This window comes from Gymnoscopelus microlampas (genome assembly GCF_963454915.1).
Source record: "Gymnoscopelus microlampas genome assembly, chromosome: 5".
NCBI classification, from domain to species: Eukaryota; Metazoa; Chordata; class Actinopteri; order Myctophiformes; family Myctophidae; genus Gymnoscopelus; species Gymnoscopelus microlampas.
The window spans coordinates 46,255,549-46,280,249 of NC_139942.1; the positions used below are offsets into that span (position 1 = coordinate 46,255,549).

General features: G+C 42.4%; 1 protein-coding gene across 2 annotated transcripts in view; it reads left to right on the forward strand.

The window, feature by feature from the left end:
- Positions 1 to 24,701, forward strand: part of LOC311045729 (receptor-type tyrosine-protein phosphatase mu) — a 227,676-nt gene that overhangs the window by 102,677 nt on the left and 100,298 nt on the right. For both annotated transcript variants that reach the window (XM_084057748.1, XM_084057749.1), the window contains exons 9-12: positions 11,010 to 11,324; positions 13,717 to 13,826; positions 19,002 to 19,203; positions 21,786 to 21,888. In XM_084057748.1, coding sequence (XP_083913874.1) covers positions 11,010 to 11,324; positions 13,717 to 13,826; positions 19,002 to 19,203; positions 21,786 to 21,888 — 730 coding nt within the window. The remainder of the gene's footprint in view (positions 1 to 11,009; positions 11,325 to 13,716; positions 13,827 to 19,001; positions 19,204 to 21,785; positions 21,889 to 24,701) is intronic.

The following is a 24,701-nucleotide window of genomic DNA, read 5'->3' on the forward strand; positions in this document are numbered from 1 at the left end:
TGGCTTAGGAATGCGACAAAGAGATATTGCATGAGACTCAAAATGCAATATGTTCTCTGCCTAAATGGGCTTTTTGTATTAGAGCAGCAGTAGAACTTGTGGTGCTCGTGTGGGATGACTGTGCCATGCCATTGGTCCAACATTATCACTTATAAGTAAGCCTTACCTTAACCCTAACCTAACCTCACACTAACCTAACTACGCAGGTTTGAATCCTGTGTAGGACATGAACATTACAGATTGCAGCTTTAATTTAACACTGACAGAGTTAAAGTTGTACAGTGCAAATTTAAAAAAAAAAGATTTTTAGCAGCCTCTGCTGGTCATTACAGTCACTGCAGGCCGTTCGTTTATTACTGCGTTACCCAGAATTCCATTCGTTTTCACCGGAAGACGGAAGCGTTTCAAAAAGCGTTCTTTTAATTGTTTTATACGATCTGTGGATCGTTTCTCTTAGCCAGTGGAGCTTTAGTTAGTACCGTGAGCTGTGTGTTTCTTTTTCTGTTTTTTTTTTTTCGTTCTTCAAATCATACAATCTCTTAAAATCAGCGTGAGTTTCCTTTTTGTTATTAGCGCGGTAGTTCCTGGCCAAACAGGAAACCGGTGCAGTAGTTCCTGGCCAAACAGGAAACCGGTGCATTTCCGCTTCCATTTTCTGTCCAGATGACGTCATTTTCGCGGGACAGTCAACCCTGACAACGTTATAAATAGAAAATATATAAATAAAAGGCTTTCGGGGGTGAAATTCATGGAGTGGGTGTTGTGAAACATTTGCCACTCACAAAAGATATACAATTTAACTTTAGTTTTATTGAAAAAGTTACCTAGCATTACTTTAAATTAACTCTGGCAGTTAAATTAACGTGCCAAATTCTTCTGAAGGTATAAAGATTGTGCATGATGTTTGAGAAGGATGAAACCCAATTTCTACTTTTAGTCTAGTATAATCACGGTACTCAGAGATTCATTTTGTTCTGAGAACACAATGGCACGCACATTTCAAGGCAGCACTGTTTGTGTGCGCGTGCATGTGCGTGCACGTGCGTACGTGCGCATATCTGCCTGTGCCTGTGTGCCTCAAGGAAAATTGGGGAATTAAAAAAAATCATTGTTATTTACTGAAGGCTGTCTAAACTACTTTACAAGGATTTATTTTCGACTAGAGTCTAGACTATACTTTTACAAGGATTTCTTTTTCCGTGCACCTGCTTTCTCCGTTCCTTAAATTGGATCTAGTCGCACAAATAACCTCTTATACGTTGGCTATTCAAAAATAGCAGATATACAAGCTCATAGCGCGGCACCGAGTGCCGCGCTATGAGCTTGTAGATCTACTATTTTTCAAATATCTTGAACATTAGTGAACACAAATCTTTGCTTCTGGTGGTCCCTGGCACAACACATTTTCATTTTCCTTGACGTGAAAAAGTTTGAGAACCACTGGGGTAGGACAGCTACTGGTTGACAAGTAGCACTACAGACGTTCATACTGTATGCACAATGTCTCCCCTGGACAAGCGGCTATTGCCTCTCGAGTCTCGACTGAGCGGTGTATGTTTGGGTTTTCTCGCGTGGGAGACCGGTGTTCGAATCTCTGGTAGGACGTACGACTTAAAAAGATTGCAACTTTAATGAATGGAATTGAATCGGCAGCTCCCTGCTTAATGGCGGGGGGAGAAGGTGAAGACACGTTTCCGCTCTTCTGTCGAAGCCCTCGGTGCATATACTTCACAGACCGTGGCACCATCTGTCTTCGGTGGGGGTACGGTGGCTGCACCCCCCACACCCACACACCCACACCCGCCCTGTCTCCTTTGGGCCCTCCTAACACGATTTCATCGGCTCTATTAAAGCACAGGAGAGATCACATCCGTCATTCCTCCGTGTGAAATCTCACAGAGAGTATTCCATCTTTCATTCAACAAGCAAGCCAGCCTCTCTCTTTCTTTTCTTTTCCTCGGCTTCGGCGTCTCTGTCTCTCTCCTTTCTCATCGTCTCGCTTGTTCGGGCTTGTGTTGGTGTCATGTGTCGTGACCTAATTTCCCCCCGAAAGCCACTGAAATTTCCTGCGCGCTCTCCCTGTCACCTCGGCGTCGCACAGAATGCTATACAGCATGTGACCGAGGGAACCGAACCAAAGCCTTGCTTTATGGAGAGAGATCTCGGCCATATTTCTTTTTGGGGTTTCTGATAGTTTATCTTGAAATCACCCCAACTACACTAGTACAATCCTCAGGGTTGATTTAAAGCAGTAGTCCCTACTAGTCCGCGCACAAACATCTACCACTCATTCCAAGAGGCAATCCCCACTCGGCCCGCAGGGAGATATTCCGCTTATTGAGCTTCAGGCATTACTACTTGTCAACCAGTAGGGTGTCCTACCCGACACCAGGGTCTAAATGTCTCAGTGGAAGAGTAGGGAGACCACTCTACCGTACAGATTGATTACAATGTTGGTTTATTCATTCAAATTTAATTCAAGTTCTTTAACGCCGAGAGTGTGCAAATTTGCACTCTCAGAGTTACAGATGGATAGATTTACTGTGTACTGTATACCATTAGTTCTCAAAGTGGGGTCTAATTAAGCGTCACAATGATTTTAGTCCCTTTATCCATATTTTATACTTTGGCTATTCAAAAATAGCAGATATACAGTAGATCTGCTATTTTTGAAAAATCGTGAAATCTTTGCTTCTGGGGGTCCCTGAAACAAAATATTTTGAGATGGGCGTCCACGACCAAATACATAATATTTTGGGGGTCCTTGACATGAAAAGGTTTGATAACCACTGCTGTATACTTCCACAGAAGAAAATATGGACAAAAAAACAACAACGAAGAAGTAAACCTGTTGTAGGGACCACATTTTCTTTTCTTTTTCTTTTTTTTTTAATCAAAAGGTATGCCTATTGTACTTGCCGGCACCACATGCAAAGGTTGCCACAGTTACCTTGTTTGTTACTTTGTTCTTTGCCAGACAGGCGACAGCAGTGTTGTTTGTAGATTCTTCTCCTGGTTCTTGTCGCTGGTTTGTTTATCGTGTCTGCTTGTTTGGGGATGTTGAAGGAATGAACAGCCATGCCAGAAGGGAGGCAGGGTGGGAGGGGGGTCTCTCCCAACCTCCTCTCTGCACCTCCAGAATGTTAAACATGGCGCCCATGGCTGCCTCCGAATTGCTGGACTGTGTCTCCCGGGTAACAGGGAAATTGAGCCCTGGCTGTTCCTAATAGGTGGTAAAGTGTTAGGTTCCAGAGAAATGGACTGCAAATTTAACCTGGAATGGAAATTGATCCCATTACCTTGTGCTCCGGCTGCTCTCTCTCCCGCAGGAACCATGGAGAGAGGGGGAGCGAGAGAGAGAGAGAGAGAGAGAGAGATGATGGGAGAGAAGGGAAAAAAATGATAACTTGGGATCAGAGAGGAGATGGAGATGGAGGAAGAGAAGAAAAGAGAAGAAATAGCAAAGGGAACAAAGAGCCAGGAAGTGTCGAAATAGAGGGTGAAAAAAATTACTGCCGGTAGATGGGAATAGAGCAGCTAATAGAAGGGCTGAGCCGAGCCAGACTGGAAATGGAAAGAGGAGAGAGAGAGAGAGAGAGAGAGAGAGAGAGAGAGAGAGAGAGAGAGAGAGAGAGAGAGGGAGAGGGAGAGGGAGAGGAAATGGAAACAGAGAGAGAAAGATAGAGAGAGGAGATGGGAAGGGGAAAGGTGAGAGGTGAGAAAGAGAGATGGAAGAAATGGAAACAGGAAAAGAGAGATTCAGTGTGTGATAGAGAGAGAGACAGACAGACAAACAGACAGACAGACAGACAGACAGACAGACAGACAGACAGACAGACAGACAGACAGACAGATTCTGTATCAGTGTGGAGCTAATAGCTGGCTGCTGCTGGTCCAGATGGGGAAAAAAAGGGAGAGAGGAGGAGAGAAAAAAAGAGTCAAGGCAGAAGGAGAAATGGAAGATGGAAGCAGCGTGCTCTGAAGGGATGATATGGCTTCTAGCGCCGCACCTCCACATGCGGGCCTGCGGGTCGCATCATGTCAGGCTGTGAAGGCCGGGTTAGCTATGGTGATAGGAGGCGGCGGTATACGCTTCAATGTCAAACCGGCCCTTTGAAATGCTGCAATATCACCTGCAAATTTGTTTTAAAAAAAGTAAATAAATATTTTAGGCAAAGTGCTTTTCCGGGAAAGGACGGATTAAAACATTTAAAAGTCATGGAAAGTGAGTGACACGAGTGCATGAACTTTCAGAAACACAAGTTACTTTTCTATTTTTAACATGGTCTGGTTCATTGGTTCTCAAAGTGGGGTCCAGGGACCGTCGGGGTTCCTTGAGGGTGTTCCAAATGGACCCTTACAGGTCTGTAACTCTGAGAGTCCACTTGGTTCCATGTGTACACTCTCGAGTTATGGCTACAAACAGCTTTAAGGGGATAGTTCACCCCCAAAATGACTTTTTTAAGTCACCTCATTTTAATTCATGGATATTCTTTTGTTTTTGTCGCATTCCTAAGCCAATGGTTTGATTATTGGCTGATTATACCGGTCCGCTGGTCATCAAATTATTTTTATTAAAAATCCATGTATTCAAGTCTCCATGGGATGATTTTTTGGGTGAACTATCCCTTTAATCAATCCTGTTATTTCGATTAGCATCAGGTCAGGTAGGTTTTGACCTGCTTTGATCATCTGCCTATGTAACATTATCTGGTTAACAATCTGATGCCATTGGTTTTAGTTAACACAATAAAGGACCTGTTTGTTTACAAAAAATACATATCATTTGATGAGGGATGCTGACAAAAATGTCGGTCATTTCAACTGTGCTTCCCTCCACTGTCTTTCTAACGGTGTAGACGCTTTGCTGTTTGCTATAACTGCTGATGTTCTTGTTTTCTTTTGCTTTGTTTTTCTTTGAGAAATTATGAGTGGCTCCTGGATACTGGAACTATCATTACTTGTTTAGATATAGTAGTTTATTGCAACATTTCAACATTTTTATTACTACATGAGTGAGGCCTACCAACAGCACACGTCTTTACTGCAGACCGGAAACGTGGTACTTGCCCCCTCCTTCTCCACAGACGGCTTTGAGAAAAACCCATACAGAAGATTGCAGTGCTGGAAAGTTTGTGGAAACCAAAATTTACCGGTTAAGTAAACATGGAAGTGAATGGACTATGTTTTGAACAATACCACTTTACCATGGACCGAAAACAGTTGACAAGCTCTTGCTAACACATGGCTAATTGGCACCAACAAGACAAACAAACAGGAGGGGTCGGCCGATGTTCCCTCAGCCCTACTGTATGTTCCCTCAGCTTAGGGTTGGGTTAGGTTTGGGGTTGGGGTTGGGGTTAGGCTATGGGTTAGGGTTAGGTTTGGGGTTAGGATTGAGTGAACTCTCCCAAACAGGAGGTCTGTGTACCAGGTAGTAAATCTACAAGCGGTGGTTCTCCCTGCAACTCTCTTGGTGTGAATCCTAACAGTTATTCATTTCCCTGGGAAATCAGAAGACGAGTTGCAGGCAGACCTCAGACCCAGGAGATTTGTGATGCGAACACTGTACTACCATCCAGACATAGTGTTCTTCAAGCCCTCAGTCGTGAATAGCTGCAAAAGGGAGAAACAGTAGCAACAAACCTCTCCAGCAACCAGCAAGTGTTCAACTGGAGAACAAACTTACTCCACTGTTGAAGGACCCTGGATATCGGTCTGATGACCTGGATAACCTCTCATGTTCACAGATTTTCAGGGTAAGGACTGAGAGTAACTCAGAGAGTAAAAGGCCACAGGGAGAGCTGGGACAACGACTGGGCTTCAAATTCTGATTGTGGGTGACTTTGCTGTAAAAGATGTAAGAATCGTGTGCGATAAGAACACCAAACGACCACGCTCTCCCGAGGATAACATGGCATGAATGAAAGAATCCTGCATAATTGTGGCTATTCATTCCAATTATGAAAACCATCATAATGGAAAAACACTTTTAATCAATGATTTTATTATCAAGCACAATCTTGATGTCATGTTTCTGAAACTTGTTAGACCAAGATAATAGAACAACTGTTCTTATTGAAGCAAATCCCCTAAATTCAGTCTTAGTGAAGTTAGAGTGCATAAGAAAGGAGATGGAGTTGCAGTTTTGTCTATTGAATCCCTACAATAAAAGATATCGTATGAACAGATGAAAGGGAGTGGCGAAAAGTTGAGACCAGGTGGCGAGAAAAAAAAAGAGAGACTTTGCATTTATAATTTGGAACAGAGAAATGCAAGGCAGGCCTGCTTTGACATCATTGCCAAAAACAATAATAAAGCACGTGCCTTATTTTCTACTGTCAACAGCCTAACAAACCCTCCTGTCTCAGTAGCCTCTGAACTTCTATACACCAGAGCCTGCAATGAATTTGTCTTCTTCTCCAGTGACAAATTTCAGAAAATTAGACAAGCAGTCAGTGCCTCCATATCAGGAACAGGATACGTGTGTCCATGTAAAACGAATTGACAAATTGAGTGCAAATTGTCAACACCTCTCATCTCTCAGGTTTTGATCATAGGCCCATATCAAGCCTCCCGTTTTCAATTGAAATAATTTAAAAAGTTTTCTTTCAACAACTTAAAGGAGTAGTTCACCCAAAAGATAACTTTTTTTTTTTATCAATGGCACACCCCACGAAGCCTTGAATTCATGGAGATTTTTTTGTTTTTGTCCCATTCCTAAGCCAATAATTTGATGACCGGCGGAGTCTCCAGTAAGAGACTCAAAGAGTCTCCATTGAGTCTTTGGGTCTCCGGAGACCATATAACTACAGTTCTCAGATCTTTACACTGGCTCACTACTGTTGATTTTATATAACATTGAATGGTTTAGGGCAAAAATACATTTCTGATCTTGTGATACATCATGAACCATCCAGACCTCTCACGTCATTTGGGAGAGGTCAGCTTTATGCCCCCAGCCTCAAAAGTAAACGTGGAGAAGCAGTTTTTATGCCACATATCTGCCACATATTACCACATATCTGGAACAAACTCCCAGAACTGCTACAACTCTCATTCTTTTAAATAAAAAGCCTGAAGCCCTTTCTCTTTGCGGCTTTCTTTTACATGTTGTCCCCCTCTTTTTAATAATTTATTCTGCACTGTAATTTTATTCTCTTATTTCTCTGTTTTATTTAGACTTATTTAGATCTTATGTTTAATTGTATGTCCAAAATGAATGCCCTTCTAGTATTAATGCTCTCTGGGTCTCATTATCTTAATGCTTAATGCTTTATGTAAAGCACTCTGAACTGCCTTGTTGTCCTAATAATGTCCTATACAATTAAACTTGCCTTGCCTTGCCTTGTCTTGCCTTATCTAACTATATAAATGGCGACCGACTTCCGCACCCTCGGTGTCCACACCCCACAGCTCTGTTATCGACTAAACAACGCACCGCCAGACCACATGTCGCCAACTGACTCGCCACGGCGGCCGCGCTGAATTTACGCCTCGCGTAGGGGACATCTCACTGTTCACTACACCTTTTCCACCGCGCAACATAATTAATTCTACTCACCAAATGTCGGACAAAACGGAAGGGGAGGCAGCTTCGTACCGTTTACCGTGCGCACGACCTCATCACCACAACAGCAGGCAGCCGCTGCGGGGGTTTTTTCCTTTTTTTCCAAACTTTTTTTTTGGTCACCATTTTCTCCAGGCACCATTTCTGGTGTAACGTCGGGTGTTTCTTTTCACCAGCCAATCACCTTTCACGTTGCCACGTCCGTTGCCACGTCGCGCTGACGTACGCTAAACAAGCGCTGCCGTGCGCACAATGCAAACCAGCCCAAAGGCGCGCAAAAATAAGCCGACCATTGCTTAGACACAAAGTCAGACCTGGCAACGCAGCCTACGCCAATCATGTGTGAGAGATCTACAAGCTATGGGGCAGAGACGCCACCGTATCTTAGCAACAACTACAGCGCTCACTCTCATTGGTCGTGTCACGCTAAGAGCAGTCTCCAGACAATGGCATCGCAGACAGCTTGCTGTTACTGCTGTAGCCATCACAGGCAGTTGCAGCACGACGGACAGGGCGCTGTGATAGCTGCCATGTCGCTAACGCTAACCTGGTTGTCATGCCTGCAGCGGCTGTGCAATCACTTTGTCAACAATGCACGTTCGTGTGGTGAATGTCTATATTGCTGCTCAGTTCGTCCATTGTAGATGGTGTATGTTTGTGTGTGTCTTCTGGAGAACTATGTAGCTCCACAGCAACTGCAGTAACTAACGTAATGGCAGGACCGCCCCGTGCAACGCATGTTACGCTGCATTATGGTCATGTAGTAATTTCAGATAATTTCGCTCCGATTAGAGCAGTGTTTATCAACCCTTTCACGCCGCCCCCCCCCCCCCCCCAAATACACGTACTTGATCTGGGACCCCCCCATTCTGTTTGACTCCGTTCCACAAGTAAATATTGTGAAAATAGCCGATCTACAAGCTCGAAACGCCTCACGTTGAGAGGCTTTGTAAGCTTGGAGATCGGCTATTTTCTACATGATTGCCTCTTTCTTACATTCTTTGCCAATGTGGCCCATGTTTTCATAGCATAGTTTATTGACTACTTCTGTTGCAGAAATGGCCATTTCCTTTACTTTCGGTTTTTTATTGTCTCCGCCAGGCCGAAAGGCATGGCGCAAGACTATGTTTCACCCCCTGTCCGTCCGTCTGTGATAGCTAATCTCTCACATCGTTCACTTGCTCGCAGCAAAATAACAGCCCGATGTGGAGAGTCAGTGAGAGCTGGATAAACGACGTAAAATGTGTCAAAAGGAGTCTGTACGGCTGTCGATAAATGAACACATGACGTCGGTGGGAGAGGACATATTGTGTCTTTTGGACAAACAGCAGCGTGGTGCTGATGTTTGTTGTGTGAAGCAGCTTAATGTCAGAGTGTTTGTGTTGGAGCGCCTCAGTGCGGCTGCAGAGTTCATGTGCAACCTCTTCCAGAGAGACACAGAGACACTAGAAACTCTGCTGGGGAAAAAAAACACTGCTGGCCATTGACTTTCCTATGGACATTGATCTACACACTGCAGGTATATCTGCTACACACACAACATCAAACTACACACTGCAGGTATGATGCAGCGTTTGCATTACAGCCAGCATGCCAGCGTAGTTCCCATATGGTTTCAAGGTGGGCTAAACCATATGGACCCCATGTCAGCAATGTCAGCGGCATCCACTTCAGTCCCAACTGCGATGCCCATGCAGGCTATAAGTAGCTTCTACCTGGCCCTTAGGTGGGCCCCAACTAGCCATGTTTATGTGGGACCAAGGCGGGTCCTAACTGGGTTTGCCCATGCAGGCTTTAACTGGGTTCTACCTGGGCCCTAGGTGTACCCTAACCAAGCACAGTGCAGTGCCCATCGCTCCAATTGTTGTGACGTCAGGGCTCTCAATACTGCACATTGGTGGAGGAGGAGGGGCCGCAGGGCGACCGCACACATCGCTGAACCAATGGTAGCCCACGGATGTTTCCTCTGTGGATTTACAATCTGCCCCTCTATGCCACATATCATCCGCACTACAGGGTCTTCACTGACCGAGCCACGGCCCCACTGACCCTCATGACGCTACGCCACTTAAACGTGCGGCAGCATGCGCTGGGTTGCCAGGTTTGCACAGCCTGCGCCAGAAACAAGCAACCACCTTCATGAAAAAAAAAAAAAAAACGAAATGGTCCGCAATGTTCCAGGGGTGTCCCCGCGCGTCCCAACACTCCACAGGGGGTCAGTGGACCATCAGGGGGTCCGCGGACCCCCTGTGGACCCCCTGAAACATAACAAATATTATTTCTTCAAATTTTTTCCTTTTTCAAAATTTCTTTTCCACAGTTTCACTCCGGCGATTTGGGTCCCCCAATATACACACGGCCACGCTGGGCCCCGTGCGCGGCTGGGGTTGAGGGGGGCGTAGCCCCCCGAAACTCTAGTAGTACATAATAGACTAGCCATGAAACACCATAGGGTCTCTCTGTACAAAACTGTGTAGGAACTCTGCATAAAATACATTTACAAGGCCAAGTTGCTCCTTCAATAACATGCATTCTAAAGCTGATATACTGCAACACTAACTCAGTTCATTATTCTGTCTGATTTACACTTGGTTGCATGCCGGTGTCACCGTGCAACGCGTTGCAAGCTTGTAGATTGACTATTTTCGGTCAAATCTTGCATTACTTACGTTTTTGCTCTATATAACCAGAATGTGTATCCCCCCCCCCACACACACACACACACACACACACACACACACACACACACACACACACACACACACACACACACACACACACACACACACACACACACACACACACAGTCACACAGTAATGTTTTTTTTTCAGTTTTTCTTACTTTTTTCTTAGGTATTAAAAAGGCCTTAAAAGTCCTTAAATTGTCACTTCACTGTCATCTGGGGGGACCCCAAAATCATATGGGGACCCACAGGTTGAGAACCACTGGATTAAAGCAAAATAAAATCTCACAACGGAAAAAAATGTAGCCTTGAAAAAAGTAATCAACAAACTATAATATGAAAACTGGTCAAACATTGGCCAAATTGTCATATAATAAAAGACAAAAACATTTTTAAATAGCCGATCTACAAGCTTACAATGCCTCGCAAACCGAGGCGTTGTGAGCTTGCAGATCTGCTATTTTCACAATATTTATCTGTGGAACCAAGTCAAACTAAATTGAATGCCTCAACTCCTACATTCCAAGTGCTTGTCAGGGTGGGGGAGGTCCCCAGTTCAAATATGATTATTTTAGGGGGTCCCCAGTTCAAATATGATTATTTCGGGGGGTCACGTCCTGAAAAGATTGAGAACCACTGCTTTAATCCATGCACACACACGCACACACACACACACACACACACACACACACACACACACACACACACACACTACCTCCACCCTCATCACCCTCTCCTCTCGCTCCGCTCCACAGAGCCCATGCACGGCCCAAAGAAGCTGGAGGTGGTGGAGGTGCTGTCCAAGCAGGTGACGGTGCGCTGGGAGCCGCTGGGCTACAACGTCACGCGCTGCCACAACTACAACCTGACGGTGCAGTACCGCTCCCGGGTGGGCGGCGGCGGCAAGGAGGAGATGCGCGAGGAGATATGCTACGACACGCAGAGCCGAGACCCCCAGCACACCATCCACAACCTGACCCCTTACACCAACCTCAGCGTCAAGCTGGTGCTGCGCAACCCCGAGGGCGTCAAGGAGAGCACGGAGCTGGAGGTGCAGACCGACGAGGACGGTGAGTAAGAGTTCACTTCCTGGGGATTGGGATTGGGGACAGACTTTTGTCAATTTTGGAAATGCTCTAAGGTCTTAAGTTCTTTATCGTTACGTCTCTGACAGATGCACGAGAGTAAAACATTCTTTATTTTCAGCTACTCGGACATAGTACTGAAGTAGTAACAGTTATAACAACAGTAATATGATAGGAAAAACAAGCCAATGCCACTGGTGCTGGTGCTGCGTAAACCCGAGGGGGCGTCAAGTAGAACACGTGTTGTCCACTAAATAATAATAGTAATAATAGTCTAGTAAAAACTATAACTATAAACCTTTTCCGAGATATCAGTTAGTTCCACACAAGTCAAAAGCAGGGTCAAATAACTCATCACCAACCACTTACTCTTTATACTTGGTTGTGTGCCGGTGTCGTGCAAAAATAGCCGAGCTAAGCTCGTGCGTGACACCAGCACACAACCAAGTGTAAATTCAGCTTAAGCACACGGTTTGGTCCAGCCAAATAACTTCATCATAGTGCAGAACAGTCATTATCTCCCAAAGTCAAAGGAAAGGAGCAATGCAATTCCCCCTCCCCATGCAAAGATGAAAGGTGGCCTGCTTATGCCTCTGCAGACTCGAACCCCAAATGAACTCTGCGGAACTCTCAGGGAACCCCTGGCCGCTTGATAACCAACAGTCTCAGCTGACTAAAATAAAGAAAAAGAGATACCGTGTCATGTCCGCCTCAGATCTATCCGACTGGAAACTTGAAAGAAGCGACTGTCTCTCACTGTCTCGCTGCTCTGTGGGTGTCTGTGTGTGTTTGCTGGCACGTATGGTTTGCGCATGTATCTCTAGACGTCCGTGTGCATGTGTGTTTGCCTGCAGCACACGTGCAGGCGAGGCTTTTGCACGCGGGCGTGTGTGTATTTGAAATCCCACGGGAGCCGTCAGGTGTGCAGATGGTGTGAAGCCACCGTCTTCGTTCTTTAGCATAAATCCTTTTAGTCAGAAAAGACATGAAGGGGAAAAAATAATCTCCATGTCATTTATAGAAAGAGAGCAGTTCATGTCGGAGGGGGGTGAAATGATCACATAACTCTGGCAGCGCCTGAACATAAGTAAACAGTGTAGAGAGATTGAGACTCCTTCCCGTGGGATTGTCACTTCATCTCCCCCACTTTGTTTGCAGTGAATTACTATGTGTGAGCAAGGAGCCGTGTACAGTACAGTACATCACCCCGTGTAGTGTTGAGTGACAATGACATTCATGTGTTTTCACTTTGGCTTATGGCCATTTTTATTATTAAATTGAGAAAGTATACGGTACTGTATCACATAAAGGTGTTGATTTGGTTGAATCATTGTCGATAAGACTAAAGTCTGTATTGTGGAGCGGAGCTCCATTCATTGATGTTTTATCAATAATATTTTGACCTGGCACCTCAGATTTTACATTTCTGAAATGTTACAAATGACAGTAATTACTACCTTGAACGGTGTGAAACATTGAATCATGTGGATCTCAGGATGCACATGGGAACTCCATGGTGGATCTTGGAGCAGATCCGCCTGTGACGTCAGTAGTATATGTATGACATACTGAATGATCGGCTTCCATCAGAGCTCCTTTGACTTCCATTATTATAATAATATGATATAATAATAATATTCAAGAGGTACAAACATAATTATGTGAAAAAATAAATAAATAGCTGTTACTACTACACAATAAATTTTGCACTGATCACTCCAGCAGTTTGCTAGATTAGCTCCAGAAAGACAGACAGACAGACAGACAGACAGACAGACAGACAGACAGACAGACAGACAGACAAACCCTCTTCTAGACAGGTAGAATCCTGCATCAGATAGAATTGGATCTTGTTTATTCAATACACTTATTTGCTTTAGCTCTTGCTCGTTTGATTTTCCTATTTGTCTTATCTGTTTAAGAAAGTAGGTAGCTGATATATTGCACTTTTACCTCAGCGCTAGGTATACTCTTAGTTGCTTGTTTTAGAAGAGAATGCACTTAAGACTTCTGGTGATTAGTAGTTTCGTTCCCTACGTATGTTGAATGCACTTATTGTAAGTCGCTCTGGATAAAAGCGTCTGCTAAATGACTAATGTAAATGTAATGTAATGTAATAGAAAAAAACAGTTTCATTGACCAAGTACATTTTCACATCTCCAGAAAACCCATCCTATACTGTAAATATTGGGCAGCACCCAGGGGGAGCAGTACTGTAGGTGTAGTGTGTCTTGCTCAAGGGCACTTCCATGCCATGCCAGGAGGAGCTGCTGGGACCGTTCTCAAACCCCTCCATGTCACACCCATCATCACCACCACAATATGATTGGTGCTGACAGTGAAAGTATGATGCGTTTGTGGTCATTTCCCCATACAGTGCCGGGGGCCATTCCTGTCGAGTCCATCCAGGGGAGCGCTTATGAAGAAAAGATCATCTTGAAGTGGAGGGAGCCAGCGCAGACCTATGGAATCATCACGCAGTATGAGGTATGCAGTACAAAGGGCACACAGGAAAAATCCTGACACACTTAACCCACCCATATGAGGCTATTGTTTTCCCCTCCTCCCACCCCCTGTGGTGTTTGTTCATTTCTTACAGAATGGAATATCGCTCTGGTATTCAGTATTTCAGTTTCGCAGCAGCAGTGATGCTTAGGCGCCTTTTCTGGCGACCATGAAGGGCTACATATTATAGGCCTTTTTCATGGAATCCACATTGACATAAATAGTTAAGTAATGTTACTTCCTTCACAGATGTTACCAATGATACCAATCATCAAACTGTGCCTTCCATTCAGGTCAAACGAAATGAGTTTGACCTGAAATTCAGATCAAATGGAGTATCATTGGTAACACAGGTCTTTCTGTGTGGAGTTTGCATGTTCTCCCCTATAGGGTAGGTACCCTCACAAAAAACATGCAGTAATCCTGGTCTCTATACTGCCTTCCCTGGTCAGCCGGGGCTCCTGATGGCTCTCCCCAGGCTGGCAGAGGGAGAGTAGCGCCCAGGATTACACGCTTAGGCATTGGCACTGGGTGAAAAATAGGGGTTACAAAATCGTGGGATAAAAAAAAAAAAAAAAAAAAAATCATTGGTAACACCTGTGAAGATTGTACCAGTACACAATTATCTTATAGAGCTTCGGGATCTGCTTTTTTTTTGCGCGTTTGAAATTGTAAAAAAGAAAGGTTAAAGAAGGTTGTTGAAAATGTAGTCCATAGTGTCAAAAATATGAACTAGGTTTAACGTGGTTAATCACATGGCAAAAAAAGACATTTCTTACCCCTTACTTCATTGCTTGTTGCTTGCTATGTCAGATATTGTGCAAAAATACCCCAGCTGTACATCAGCTCACTAACGCTGGGCAAAGGGAGTTTGGACCAGATAGACTCCCAAGACCACAAGTTATTACCATCCCCTGTCCTTTGACACACACAACCTCTGATGAAAATTCTATACCCTAGTCTAGAGCATACATTGCAACTCAACAGCGAGCGAGTGTTGACACAAGGATCCACACGGCCCTTTGCCATCCGCGCCTGTGAGCCCGGATTGGATCTTGAATAATAGAAACAGCCTCCACACACACACACACACACACACACACACACACACACACACACACACACACACACACACACACACACACACACACACACACACACACACACACACACACACACACACACCATATATGTACACATTCATCTTAACCCATTAAGACTGGGAACGCATCTGTGTCATGTTAAGATTTCTTTGGCTATTGCCGCGCTATGAGCTTGTAGATCTGCTTTTATATTTTTTGAAAAATAGTGGGTTATTTTGCAAATCTTTGAATGTTTTTAAAGCGAACATTTTTAACTCAAATCTTTGCTTCTGGGAGATTCTACGTGTTCTAAATCCTAACATTTTTTTGGAAAAAAAAAACTTATGTTGCTATAATATCAGTGGTTCTCAAACTTTTTGCATGTCAAGGACCACCCAAAATGATATGTATTTGGCCGTGCCCCCCCCCCCCCCATCTCAAAATATTTTGTTCCAGGGACCCACAGAAACAAAGATTTTAGTTAAAAATGATATATATGTATTCAAAGATTTGCATTTTCACACATTTTTTTCTTAAAGAAATTGCAGATCTACTAGCTTGTAGATCTGCTATTTTTGAATAGCCAAAGAAATCTTAACGTGACACATATGCCGTTCCCGGTCTCAACGGGTTAACCCGCTTACCGTGGGACGTAATCCCCCATCCTCCCCTCGCCGAGATTGATTCAGGTTCTGTTGATTCACCCTCTTGTCTCCATTTGCTCATGCTTGGCATTTTGACTAGGTTAGCATTCATTGACAAGGGGTGTTGCTCACGGACGGGGGAAGTGCAAAGATTGAATAGTGAGAGTAATACAATCAGGACCGCCGCGCAGGTCGCTCCATCCTCTGCCACACCGTCAGGTGAGTGATGCGAATGGAATATGAAACGGATCACCTCCATCGCAGCCCGCTCGGAGATATTTCAATCATAGTGTAGCAGGAGAAGGGACCCTTCCTTCCTCCTGGAGGCACTCACCAGTAATGTCACAATCATCCTAGGCATTTATTTATGCGGAGCCAGATGTGCTTTACCTGATAACAACCTCACACACACTGTAGGCAATGGGTTTCATATATATGTAGTGTACCATAACGATTACCTCCTTCCAGTGGTGTAAAATAACTACTGTAAGTACATTTAAGTACAGTACTTAAATACAATTTTGAGGTATCTTTACTTTATTGGTGACGCATTGTGAGCTTGTAGATCTGCTATTTTCAAAAGATTTTTATACAATTTATGCATTTGAAAACTTGTGAAATGGGACATTCTGCATAATGAGTACTCTCTACATTTGGTACTTTAAGTACATTTTGATACCAATACTTTTGTACTTTCACTCAAGTAAATTTTGTTTGTTTCTGTGGGGGGGGGGGGGGGGCACAATCTTCAGTGCATAGAGACTGTTCTTGTTCAGATAAGACATGAACATCCCCAGCGATCTCGGTATTACACCGCTGACAGTGTCAGAAGAAACTTGTAGATTCAGTAGATTGTAGAGTAGCATACAGTAGATTCTTACCTTCGGTTCAAAGTTGTAAATCTCATGTCAGATAGAGAAAGACTGATAATATTCAGATCAGTCCATTCCCGGGGTCTTCTTCTTCTCCAGGGTAACAGAGGCAGGGAAAAAGCATAGCGAGCCTTCAGCTTGCTCAAGGTGTCTCTACCTGTTGTACCTTCACAGTCTTATACTGTGTTTCTTTCTTCTTCTTTTTTTTTGTGGAAACCAAACCCAGCTCTGTATTGGTCAGTATTCCCCAGAAGTTTCTTCCTTTAAGTCAGGACCTGGCTTTGATTTGACACTATCAACAGGCTCAAAGTGAAATCCGTCTCACAAGCCCTGATATCAAAAGAGATTTCAGTGTCATTCCTCTCTGACCGAGCTCAGTGACAATGTCCTTTTTTTTTTTGGGGGACCCGCGGGCTAGCACGATACATGTGAACTTCACTGTGACTGACTGAGTCAGTGGCTGAGTGATGAAGTTAGACAGCATTGGTCGGCTGGCAGTGGTGGAAAAAGTACTCGGAATGTTTTACTCAAGTAAAAGTATCAATACTGTAATGTAGAAATACTCTGTTACGTAAGTAAAAGTCCGGAATTCAAAATGTACTAGAGTAAAAGTATTTGCATCAAAATGTGCTTAAAGTACCAAAAGTAAAAGTACTCATTATACAAAATGGCCCATTTAAAGTTTTCAGATGTATACTAATCTTTTGAAAATAGCCGATCTACAAGCTCACAATGCGTTGCATCACAACTTGTTGTGAGCTTGTAGATTGGCTATTTTCAAATGGCCGATACAGGGCTCAAGTGGTTACTGTATGTTTTGTAATAATAATACAAAAAGTAACTGGTTGGCATAACTACAAACTATCCTTGTATTATCATGAATTGTTTAAACTTTATATCTTAATATCTTTATTTTTGTATCGTTGTCTGCCGGACAAGTTGTTTTTTACAACATTTTAGTAATTTTTTCAGATTCTAAAATGTCTTTGGGGCGACCCGTAGCCGAATGATTAGGGCACATAAACACATGGTCTCTGATGCCTGACAGCCGTTCCCCGGTTCGATTCCCGGCCGGCCAGATCATCTGCTACATGTCACTCTCCTACTCTCGCGCCGTGTTTCCTGTCTCTCTACACTGAACCTGTTAATGGAGGCTCAAAAAATCCCACAAAATAAAATACAAAACCGTAAAGCAATTTATTGAGAGGGCAACGAAGTATAAATTAACCTTAAATCTTCCGTGGTGTATTTTTCCCCCTCTTTATTTCATTTCTCTCCACTTTTATTATAATTGTAAAGTCCTGTCCAACTGCCCAGTGTTGACAGGCTTTTTTCAAACCGTGCCCACCGAAACATTATGATATCGGATTTGGCATTGCCGACTCATTTTACAGACAAAGACTAAACGAGAAGGCCTCCAAGCATTGCAGAACTTGATGGACACAAATTATGCAGCACTCTAAACTGCCTTTGTGTTCCCTTAATTGGAATTATAATGGAGGCTTTCTATTACGAGCAGAGGCATTTCCTTAAAGTGGAGCTTTATAGATATTTAAATTGGATATTAACAAAAAACACTCACCTTAATGTTTCCCTTCTGAGCTACTGTGTTTATTAATGGGAATATATAATCCGTTTCTTTTCCAGTTTTCTTTACAGTCTCTTTCTCTCTCTTTCTCTCTCTCATCTCACTCCCACTCTCCATCCCTGTTTGAATCCACAAGCCCCTCAGTATGTGTGTATTGTGATGAAAGATAAGTACCGCTGTCTATTCAGCAGATCCCAAACGTTGTTATGAGCTGGCCTCCATCCACAGCCATATTGTAAAGCTCATTGATTTTGGCTTTATGCAACAAACAAAGAAATCCTTGATGAGCGCACTTTTTTTTCTGTCATATTCCAATAAAACCATGTTATGTACCCCAGACACAGTATAGTGGCTAAGGCCCCCCATCTCAGTATGGAAGCCTTTGTAACCCCTGCTGGCCTTCAGCTGAATCCTTGCCGGAACATTCTCTCCTGTATCTCTCTCATAGCTAGCCTACATTCTCAAGTCTCGAGGAAAGAAAATAAAGTTACTAACCACAATGTCGATAGTGTCCACTTTGCTTTTTTATGTTCTTGGATTTTCAGCATTAATGGATATACTGTAGATTCAGTAAGAGGTGGCTACACAGTCAAATCCAGAGTGTTTTCATTGTCATGTCAAGGACCGCCAAATGTATATGTATTAGGTCACGGACCCCCATTCGAAAAGACTTTCCAGGGATTCCGTGGAATAAAATCTTTTTCTAGATAAAAGTGGAGCGAGCGAAACCTACGATCTGTAGTCATTCATATACATTACATTCTCCCTTCTAGCCGGTGAAATAATAGTGAAATTAAACCGTTTCTCATTTTGTTGAGGACCGCCTGGAACGCCTTAAAGGACCCCCTGGGGGTCCCCGGATCCCACTTTGAGCACCACCGCTTTTAACTCTCAATAGTTTCCAAACAAACACGGCGTGTTTTTTAACAGTGTACCACCAACAACATATTGATTTTGTTTTTCCGCGGCAGATCTCCTACAAGGCAGTGAGCTCCTTCGACCCGGAGCTGGACCTATCCAACCAGAGTGGGAAGGTGCTGAAAGCGGGCAACGAGACCACCCACGTGTTCACGGGCCTCTACCCAGGATCCACCTACTCCTTCACCCTGCGCGCCAGCACCGCCAAGGGCTACGGACCCCCCGTCATCCAGCAGTTCACCACCAAAATCTCAGGTCAGCCGTGGTCATCAATTCAGCGACCGAATGGAAATGCGGCGTATCATTAATAAAAAGAATTTCGTTGCTGTCGGGAAGAAACCTTGTATCTCCATTTTCCAACTTTTATATATTGTAAATGAATGCCCTTACTACATCAAGAGTGTTGCACAAAAGTAGTGAAAATAGCAGATCTAAAAGCTCACAACGCGCAACGCTTATACTGTAGATCGGCTATCTTCACTATTTTTTTTTTTTTTAAAGGGATAGTTCACCCAAAATATTACTTTTTTTCTATCGATTAGTCACCCCATGGAGACTTGAATTCATGGATATTGTTTTTGTCGCATTCCTAAGCCAATAATTTGATGACCAGCGGACCGCTACCGGTCATCAAATTATTGACTTAGGAATGCGACGAAAACAAAAAAATATCCATGAATTCAAGTCGCCATGGGGTGACTAGTCGATAGAAAAAAAGTCATTTTGGGGTGAACTATCCCTTTAAATAATAAAAAAAGGAAAGGTTTTGGACATACAAGGTTTCCACCCGACATCAACGATTTACAGCACATGTGGGTTTCTATGCACAGGCGTGTGCACAACAGTACAAGCAATGTGTGCCTGGCATCAGACCTGGGTGGAACAGTATTTGCAAATTATTAAACAAATGTGCAAATAATGGAGCGATACTGTGAAGGTTTAATTCCGAGTGTGAATTATGTTAGGTCATTTAGAGAGCACTATGGTCAACTGATTTTACAGTAAAAATACAAAAACGTAATTGGTCGCCCATGTCTACAGTATCACACATTTACACACATTCATTGGGTTGCTCTACACTACAGTATGGTAATCTAAATTAGCTGTCTGGCAGAGAAACCTTGTATCTCCATATTTCATCTTATACTTAGTACATGACATTCTTGTTGTTTTGGTTATTTTTAAAAAAGTTTTGAAATGTTTCTGGAAATATTTGTCTTTAACAACATACCCAAAACAGGGTCGCCAGTTTGAAGTCTGTGTGTGGGTTTTATAAATATTTAACCACAAGTATTTACAAAAGCTTGTGACTAAATAAATTACACTGGATCCGTGGAAAACAGGTTTTTATTTCCAGGTTTTGGACATGCTAGTTTTCAGCCCAACAGAGACGATATGTATGAAGATGTATTTATATATTTTTTACAGCATAGAAAAATTATTATCCCAGGTCTGCTATTACCCATATATTTACCTTTTAACATTTAGGCCTAACCCATTAAGACCGGTGCCGCGCTATGAGCTTGTAGATCTGCTATTTTTGGAAAATCGTGAAAATTCTTGCAAATCTTGGAATATATGTTTTTTGAAGCGAACATTTGTAAAATATTTTTGTTCCAGGAACCCCCAGAAGCAAAGTTACAAGTGTCCGCTTAAAAAAAAATATATATATATATATATTTGCACAAATTTTCATGATAAAAAAAAAATAGCAGATCTACAAGCTTGTATATCTGCTATTTTTGAATGTCCAAAGAAGTCTAAAAATGACAGAGATGCGTTCCCGGATTGAATGGGTTAAACCAGATGGTTATTTTAATGTCTTTCACTTCAGTGGTCATTGATGTAATGGACATGGTTTGGTTGATGTGTCACAGAATGTGCATTCCAGCAGTGCTGATGATAACTCCCATCCAGCAGCAGTGTGCAGTAATGTGAAAAGTAATTGGTCGCTATGTCAAGTCTTAGTACTGTAGCAAACAGGGAGTTAGTCCTGCTCAGGCTTGACGGTGCTGTATAATATAATTGGATGTGTAAGTATCATATAAATACAAAATATGTTCCCTGAGATTACGGCTACTTCATTGAGTCAGACAGAACACACCTGTTCCTAGTAACAGCTTTGATTGTGCCCTGTGTGCACAGTAAAATGCAGAGTTTTAATTTCATTCAGAAATGCAACAGTCCTTACACACTCTCTCTCTCTCTCTTAAATGAATACTCCGTATTTTATTGTCATAGGATTATTGGATGTTACGTCATCTTTATACTATCTTTATACTGTGTTTTATGTTATTCTGTTATCCCCTTTTGTTAGTATTACTGCTTCTTTGTGTCCTCTACCGTTACCTGTATATTTGTTTCACCCTAAAACCAGATTTATACTTAGTTGCCCATCGTACTTCTTTGCTAAATATAATATAAGCTCATAGCTACGAGCTTGTATTTTTCAAAAAAAAAAATGAAAATGTGTTCAAACTTTGAATATACAGTATATATTTTTAGACCGAACATTTGTAACTCAAATCTTTGCTTGGTCCCTGGAACAAAATATTTGACCAATCTTCGCTTTAAAAAATATATATTCAAAGATTTCCACACATTTTCACAATTCTTCAAAAATAGCAGATCTACAAGCCCATAGCGCGGCACGCTGTGCCGCGCTATGGGCTTGTAGATCTGCTATTTTTGAATAGCCCAAAGTATAAGATAACGGTTATAGCTAAAAAGTATAAAATGACACAGATGCGTTCCCGGGTCTTAATGGGTTAATAAAGTTCTATATGTCTGTGTATGTACAGTATGTAAAATAGCGCCCCCTTTCTTCTGCTCCGCAGCACCGTCCATGCCGGCCTACGACCAGGAGACGTCTCTCAACCAGACTGACACCACGGTTACTGTCCTGCTAAAGCCTGCCCAGAGCAGAGGCGCACCTGTCAGGTAGGCTTTATAGTCTCGATCTCCAGGCTTTTATTTTCCTTCGCGTTTTACTCAAAAAGAAAGCCTGGACCAAGCTGTTGACATTCCTGGCATAGGAAGTGGGAGTCAACCTTTGATTTCCCCAACCAACCAGAGTGCAGTGGGCGTCGCTCCAAATGTTGTGACGTCAGGGCTCTCTATGCTGCACATTGGGGGAGGAGGGGAGCGGGGCGGGCGCAGAGATCGGTGAACCAATAGGAGCCCATGGATGTTTTTGAATCCGCCCCTCAAGACCAGATATCAGACACGCTGGGGCAGGCTAGCTTTAACATGACAGAGAAAAACAAACAAACAAACAACAAACTAGTGATGGAAGAAGTACTCACATGTTTTACTTAAGTAAAGTATCAATATCCTATAGTAGAAATACTCCGTATAAAAAGTCCCGTATAAAAAATGAACTTGAGTAAAAGTACAAAAGTATTGGCATCAAAACATACTCAAAGCTATACCAAAAGCTAAAAGTACTCATTATGCAGAAGGTCCCATTTCACAAGTTTTCAAATGCATGAAATGTATAAAAATCCTTTGAAAATAGCAGATCTACAAGCTCACAACGCGTCGCAAAATGACGCGTTGTGAGCTTGCAGATCTGCTATTTTCAAATTGCAAAAGTGTATACATAGGTCATAAGTGGTTTCGTAATAATAATCAAAATCTACAATGTAACTAGTAACTAAAAGTTTTCAAATAATTGTAGTGGAGTAAAAGTACAATATTTGCCTCTGAGATGTAGTGGAGTAGTATGGAAAATTGGAAACACTCCAGTATAGTAAAAAATACCTCAAAATACTTAAGTACAGTACTTGAGTAAATGTATAGTTACTTTTCACCACTGCAACAAACCATACACCTCATTTAATCACTTAAGCCCTATATTTTATGCTTATTTTTTCCCATAATGATATGCCTGAAATAGGGACACCAAGTTGAAAGTGATTAAAAAGCAGGAGAACTGTGGTTAAGAGGCAAGCATGTTATTAGAGAACTCATAGGGCCATCCTCTGAGAAGTTGCCAGGTAATTTCAGCGCTGTACATATCTCAGTTCTTTATCTGAACTTTTGTTTTTATTTGTGGATTTTGATCCTGTGTAAAAAAATTCAAAACAAAGAAAGGGAGAGCCTTTGAAGTTGAGAACAAAGCCAAGCGGAGCCGAGGCTACCTTCAAGATCTCATGTCTGTACAGTTACACCTCTTTTATGTGCTGGGCTGCTCACCCTGAGCTTCTATACCTGTAGGCTTCTGTTCTGGGCAACACAGGAATCATCATTCAGTTGATTAAACAAACCTGGGTTTGTTTTTAACACAGAATCTGTGAACAAACTTCAAGCCAAAGTCAATTCAATTCAAAGCACCATATCGTTGCTGCCGGGTGGAAACCTTTGATGTCCAATACAGTTCCCTATTTATTATTATTATTTATTTTTTCAAATAGTGAACACAGCATCTATTGTAGTGCTTGCAGATCTGCTATTTTCACACATTTTGTGCGACACTCTTGTATGACAAAGTAGGGTATTCATTTACGAAAAAACATGAAACGTTGAAATATATTTCTGCCCCGACATTGACAATATTATTCAGGCTAATACAGGTATTCAGCCTGCCTTATTTTTCATTTGCTTGTACGAACTGTGCAACTGTACAACTTTATTTGGATTAGCTTCCACAAGGTCTAGTCTTCCTGGGGACCACGCAAAAACAACAACAATGAAAGCGAACAATAGTTAAAAGTTTAAATCCTCACATCATATCAATACAAACAAAAGGCAAAACAAGCCAAATACATAGATCAGTAAATAAGTGAAATCTCACTGCATTTGAAACAAATAGTAACCAATATTAATCACAAAATGAAGAAAACAAACAAACGAATAAAAACAAATAAAAGTTTTCCAAAATACACAACAAAAAGATAAAAAATAATCAAAGGTTTTTGAAAGAGATGTTTGGTGTGTCAGATGTTGGTGGGGAGCATAACAAATGTTATGATGAGAGCAGTTCTTTCTTCTGCTTGGAATGTTATCCTATAAACAGAGGAACGATCAGCATTAATCATAGAATGTGTTTGTGGAGCAGATGGACCAACTACAACCACTGCAGTTGTGTTAGTTATATTGTATTAACATACAGTACACGGCCATACAGATTGGTATTCAGATTGGTCATTTAAAAGGTTATGGATTGCAGCTTTAGATGTAAATCCCATGGACACGAATCAACATTTTGGCTCACTCATTTCATGATAGTCTTTGGGGGAAATAGGCATTCTTCCAGAGCTGATCGTTGACTGAATAGAAATTAATTAGACGAATTGTGCCACTGGGCAGATTGAACCCAACATTATTGGACAAAAGCCAATATTTTTTAACCCTTTAGTTTAGTTTAGTTTATTTCAGTCAATTTGTGGTAACACAGTTAAAATTTCATAAGTAATACAGAAATAAAATATTAAAAAAAGAAAAGATAGCCACTATGAGGGCCTCTGGAACATTATGGTATGATGAATTCTTCACGCTTGATGGTTCATTTATAAGGCATTATTTATTTGACACGCTGTACAACTGTTCAGTTTACCGGCCAAACTCTTGGACACAAGTCAGCGTTAATGCTCACCTTTGAGTCACAGTCTTCAGGGAAAGTGAGCATTCTGCTTGAACATTCACTCACCATGGGCTGCACCACGGTTTAAATGCCAAATGTTTGAACACAAGCCAAAATCTTGACGTGCCCTATGCTATTGTATGCTTCTGGGAAACATAACAACTCTTCC